The sequence below is a fragment of the Montipora capricornis genome, chromosome 4 (assembly GCF_036669925.1).
Source record: "Montipora capricornis isolate CH-2021 chromosome 4, ASM3666992v2, whole genome shotgun sequence".
Lineage (NCBI taxonomy): Eukaryota > Metazoa > Cnidaria > Anthozoa > Scleractinia > Acroporidae > Montipora > Montipora capricornis.
The window spans coordinates 29,975,386-29,981,364 of NC_090886.1; the positions used below are offsets into that span (position 1 = coordinate 29,975,386).

Here is a 5,979-nt window from a genome sequence, read left to right on the forward strand (position 1 = left end):
AAAGCGATGAAAGGGATGGATATCCAACTGACAACGTTAAGATATGAAGTGCAAAGAGCTAACCATAACATCAACACGCCTCCACTATGGGACGTTTTCAACCAACCTCTATAGACACATGTATGACTTCTGGTGGACGAACAAAAGAAGCTAATGAGAGATCTTTTGTTTTCGTCCACCAACACGGCCGCGATGACTTCACGTGAAAACGTCCTATTATTTCCTTACCTTCCATAAGACAATCCATGACACAGGATCCACGCTTTTTGGCATACCTCCCTTTGCTCATTTACGACGTAAGATAGTCGGCTCCTGCCATTTGTTATTTTCCGTGCAAAAGAGAAGAAATGTAAGAGCCACTGTCCTTGTTTCTCTCTGTCTTTCTCCCAAAATTCAGTACTCGACTCCACCATGTCTTTCAACGTTAATGTGCTTTTTAAACAGTTGTTACAACATTTTGTATTTTTCGTTTTACGTATGTTTTCCGCTGACAGCATCTCCTTTTTTCTTGTTGGTTGCATTTTCAAATAAGACGATTTCCTACAGGAAAAAGTGAAAATTTCACAACCCTGCGCAGGACAATATGCGTTGTTTTACATAATAAGCTGTGTAAACAATGTTAATCCTTCCCGATGATTGTCATCAAAAATATTGTCCAAGGCTGAACGTAGTGGGTCTTTTAAGAAAAATTCATAATATCAAGAAAACAAGATTTGTTGATGTTTGACTGGTCAGGATTAAATACTATTTCTTTGGTATTTTTGCTTCAAGGTACCTTTGATTGAAACATGATACATTACTATGAGACGTAGCAGCTACCGAACTTTCGGCTTCGGTTTAGGCCCAACCTTTAATGGCGTTATGTTAAAATAGCACGGTGCCATTAATCCTAACCCTCTAGAACAGTTGGAGATGATAGGAGCGTCCTTATTTCCTACAAAGCTGAAAGATTTTATAAACCTTACATCTATTTACGTCCCAACCAAATTGGTGTTCTTCCCAGGTTTCATGGTCACTACCGTTGCTTGAAAATTCTTCAAAATCATACGATGCACAGTTGCACGCCCCGCCACAAGGACATGGACTTACGGACTCCTTCCTTGCAAAATGTGGTCTCTAAGAGTCAAATATGGCTAATTAACAGTTGTCTTTAACAGTTGAACTAATGAATATTTTTAATTCCAAAGTTGTTATGATGCATTACAATGATCACATACCTTCTTGCCTCCTCCTCTCAGTCTCAAAATGGACGGTCTTGACGCCTTTTGTTCCTCCTCTAAAGGGGAATATTCCTTTAAAACCAACAATAACAAAAAACAAAGCGCACTTTGTTATGGATCAAATGACAGCTGGGGGAAGTGAATATATCGCCTGTGAAAAGGGTGTGGTCGATCCTGGTATTTGTCATGAACATGTCCACAACTTCGCTAAAAATTACGCCTCATTTACGTAGGAACGGTTGCAGTACGAGTTATAGGTGCAATTTCACCGTGTTAAATGTTGTGAGTCTCAAGGTGTATAATGAGACAAATTTGGCATAAAGTCTTAAAATGCACCATTAATTAAACATAATATTCTTCACGATAACAAGCAGTAGCATCTTAGTAATTCTTGTTTATTTGTTTAGTGCGCAGCTTCTTTAATATCCAAGTGTGATTTAAACGTTTGACTTTCAGATTAATGCATTATACTTGATGCGGTTTTCGATACATTGACCTTCACAAGACCTTTCTTGGTAAAATGACCCTAGCGTATTTTAAGGATATAGAAACACCGGTTTCCGCTATTTAGGAAAACTCCGATCCCAAGCAAAATCCATGCAATTCAGTGTGTGTATATTATCAAGTGTGCTTGTAGTTCTCTTATACGTACTACAGTCAAAACTGACCTATTTTGTCCTGTTTAGTTTTACTGTGTAACATTTGACCCGAAAGTAACCCTCTCGACTGTCTTAACCATTGAGTCTTCTCTGATGTCAAGTTGCTACTGACACGGAAAAGATGTTATTCAACTGTGGGACCTTTGTCGTAAATAATCAAGATACATATATATATTTTTAAAATAAAGAACAGCTTCAATGCCTTCTTGAAAATAAAAAGCTACATGTAAAGGGCAAAATGCTATATACAATTCAAGCTGGCGAGGTGATTCCAAACAACAAATAACGTTAGAAACAAGTGGAAAGCAAGACTTGATTAATTTCAAATTTTAAGGGGTGGTAGATCAACGAATTTGTTCACTCAATCACTTTTCTTATACTCGCCTTCATGAAAGAAAACTTTCCAAAAGAAAGTAAAATTACAGCATTCTCACATATGCGCGGAAACGTTTAGCAAGTACATTTCCAGTCGTCTTTTGGGCGAAGGTGAGGGCGCCAGCCAACGTCATTTGTTTCTTCGCTGAGTTCATCTTTTCAGTCTGCATGTAGGGGAAATTTCCCATCATTGTGGATGTGCAAGCTACTCCTGCACTAAAGACATCCAAGACTCTAATGGCCCTTAAAAGTGAAAGCCAAAGCGGGGGTTTGGAAGCTGTGGTAGTTTCCTGATCAGGGATTGAATATTGCAATAAAACGCCTGAAGGATCGATATCACAACTAGTGGTTCACACTGTGCTTGACACAGAAAAGGATAATTTCTCCTCCATTTACGATATTCCGTGTGGAAGACAACAGTTGTGGTAATTAAGATGGCAGGGTTTTACGCCACGCTGTTTCAGAGATTGTCCCTAAAACCGCTGAAACCTCAAAAGAATCAAATACCCCACTGGACAGTTTTATGGATGTTGCCAAATGTTTACGAGCAATGATTTTCAATTTCATGAGGAGTCTTTCAAAAGGGCGAAAACGAAGAACTTGACGAACAATTGATTACCTGACATATCGTAAAAACAAGACCAGAAACAAGGTACATAAAGCTATGTCTTTGTTCTCTATTTTTACCTAACTGTAGTTTTCATTTTCGCCATTCATTCCAGTATTTGAATCTGTTTTTTTCTAAACAAAATAGGACTACCAAAAGGGAAGTTATGTGGCACGCTTCTCAACCGAATGTTGGGCGACGTTATTATGGTTAAAACAGAAGAGACCAGTTAATAGCTACTTCTTTCGATGACTAAGAGCAAAGTCGACAGAGGAACAAAAATATTGCACAATCTGGAGACCTTAGAAAAGGGAGATGTAAAATTAACGCAGCTAAACATCAAAGGAAAAGTTCAAAATGTTTTGGTCGCCAAGCCATGTTCACCTGGTTTTCAAGAATCTGTTGGTTCTGCTGGCTCCTCAGTAATGAATAAGGAGACGTGGGAAAACCTGCAACATGAACTTGTAGGAAAGTTATCAAAGCTACCATTGTGGCTCATCTAATAAATTGTTGTAGGTTGTCCAAATTCAGGATCTCCAAAGTCAGCTTAAGTCCGAAAGAACCAATCATAACTTGGTAAGTTAGATAATAAGAATATTGAGGAAAATTAGCTCGCTTTTTTAACTTAACTATCTCCGTTCCATATTTTGAATTTTTTACTTTGACAGGTTAAAACGTCCGAATCCAAGTTACATAAGAATATCGAGGGACTAAAAAAAGAATTGAAAGATGAGAAAAAGACAACATCAAAGCTACGTGATGAGCTGAAACAGGTAATCCTATTATTGTGTAGGTGTCGTACCCTTTTTCAATTTTATTTTAAATTAATGATCAAATGTTTTGACGTTTGATGTCTCAGACCTTGGCCGAAAACCAGTTACTCAAAACTAAGTGTGCGAGAAATAATGAGCAACAACAGATGTCTTTGAACGAGGTAATTCATCGTATAGGTAAAGTTGTTATTGCATGTAATAATGTCTTTAAAAACTTCACTAAATTTTAATTGTTAATTTATCTATCTTCGAGAACTATGAATTCATGCTTTTCATTTACTTTGAGCTCAATTCAAGTATCGCGAAGTGAGACAAGACAAGCGAAGACATTTTTATCTGGCCAATATGTTCACATGCAATATTTATTTTAATTATCACCGTTAGGAAACAGAGAGGCTCAGATCGGAGATAGAGATTTTGAAGAGAACTCGTGTTGAGCAATACATTAAGGCAGACTCAGAGGTATGGTCACTCTTGCTTTCCCAATCTTTCCGAGTAATGCACCGGTATTGCATAGGTCTTACCTTCAAATCTATCCATCAAGCTCCGCTCATTACACTATTGATCACGTGGTACCTTGTCATCATGAGCCAATAACGTTTCTCTTTCACGTTTTTTCGCATCCTGGATATGCATGTAACCAATCTCCTTGCCACTAAATAAATGTCACTGATTAGATTTCTCCGCAACTAGGACGCAGATTCCACCAGCTTCCGCAAGCCAAACGACGACTATGGCAAGAATATCAAAGATATGGCAAGTGATGATATATTCTAATTCGCAATTACAGAAAAGTGGAATTCATTAAAAGTTGTTTTTTATCAAATTAACAAATGCAAAACTGACAAAATTTGTTTTAAAAAATACTAGGATGGCACGCCTACTAATTGAAGACGGGCTTCTGTAAAAATGAACATCATCGGAAAGTCGACAACAATGTCTAGGAGTTCTGAGGTAATCAGGAGTTCCCTACTCTCAATTTCTCTTATTTTTGTTAGATAATGCGAAAAGCTCAAATAATGGCTTTGCCTGTTTAAAGTGGTCTTCCTGTTTAGGAAAGAGTTTGACGTTTTTTTTTTCGTTTTCTTCTTTACATTTAATAGGTGAAGGAGGGCGTTAGTCTGCTGATGGAGCAAACGACCTTTACCGATCGTGCTGCAAATATAAATGATGTAGAGGACAACTATCAGGTAAATGTAGGGATTGAAATCTAGCACTTCACATTACACTCTATTCAGTTAACTCTGTTTAAAATATAAGTGCTACATGGCCAACGTTTGTATAAACATAACCTTTCCTTGTACTTGTAACTGTTCATTGCCGTGACTTTAACATCTTCACTTCCCACGGCCTGCTCCCGTCTGACCCTGCAGCTCAGTCAGTAGAGCGGCGGAGATCTAATTCCCACCCTGGTCAGAGTTTTTCTCTGTCCTTGTGTGGGCCCATTTCCATCTGTAGGGCTAACGCTCACATGGTTCACATTACACTCTATTCAGTTAACTCTGTTTAAAATATAAGTGCTACACGGGCAACGTTTGTATAAACGTAACCTTTCCTTGTACTTTCAAATGTAGGGATGTTTGTGCCTACAGCTATTTACATCTATACTGTAGTGATATGGAGGCCATATCGTGGATTTAAGCAGGTAAATTAACCTGTATTTATCAGATTTTGTTTGCGACAGTTACCAGAACCTGACGAGGAGAGCAACCTAACGGCAGCCAACAAAGAGGACAAATCCTCGCTGATGGTAAGTCGGGTCTTCAGCATTAACTAGTGGTCATAATTAGTGTTGTTTGGGATATACATTACTGGAAAACCCACCAATTTAAGTAGCAATCATTAAGAGATTAATTTTAGTGAGGTGCAAGTTTACCCTTCTGCCGTGAAAAATCGTTCATTTTCAATCAAAGGTCAAAGACGACCACAGCGGTGCTGATGCTGAAGAAATTTGTGAGATGAGTTTTAACAGGGATACCATTAACAAAAGATTGTCATTTTGCAAGGAGAGCTTTTAAAAGACATTAAATTTTGTTAATTGTAGTTTCCGGCAGAAAATAAACCCGGAAGGTACGCACCATTTTTAGAAGAAAGCCCAAGGCAAGGGGAAACAAGAAAAAAAAGAACTTACAAGCATCTGGTAATGTTTCTTATATTTTGCTATTTGACTTGCCTCCTGGTCGACTTCTAGATGATAAATTATAATATTTTAATATCAATATTCCTTATTTAAGGATGCCGTTTTACACCATAAAACGCACATTTCTAAGGTTAGCGCATTAATAATTCACCAAAAAGAGAGATTTTTTAGTACACCAGGCTTGGCTTTTTTTTTAAGTTCATGA

At 37.8% G+C, this 5,979-nt stretch overlaps 1 protein-coding gene across 1 annotated transcript in view; it reads left to right on the plus strand.

Moving 5' to 3' along the window:
* Positions 1 to 3,109: 3,109 nt before the first annotated feature.
* Positions 3,110 to 5,979, plus strand: part of LOC138046499 (probable DNA double-strand break repair Rad50 ATPase) — a 5,180-nt gene continuing 2,310 nt past the window's right edge. The window contains exons 1-6 of the mRNA XM_068893126.1: positions 3,110 to 3,325; positions 3,530 to 3,634; positions 3,721 to 3,795; positions 4,019 to 4,096; positions 4,738 to 4,824; positions 5,319 to 5,384. Coding sequence (XP_068749227.1) covers positions 3,110 to 3,325; positions 3,530 to 3,634; positions 3,721 to 3,795; positions 4,019 to 4,096; positions 4,738 to 4,824; positions 5,319 to 5,384 — 627 coding nt within the window. The remainder of the gene's footprint in view (positions 3,326 to 3,529; positions 3,635 to 3,720; positions 3,796 to 4,018; positions 4,097 to 4,737; positions 4,825 to 5,318; positions 5,385 to 5,979) is intronic.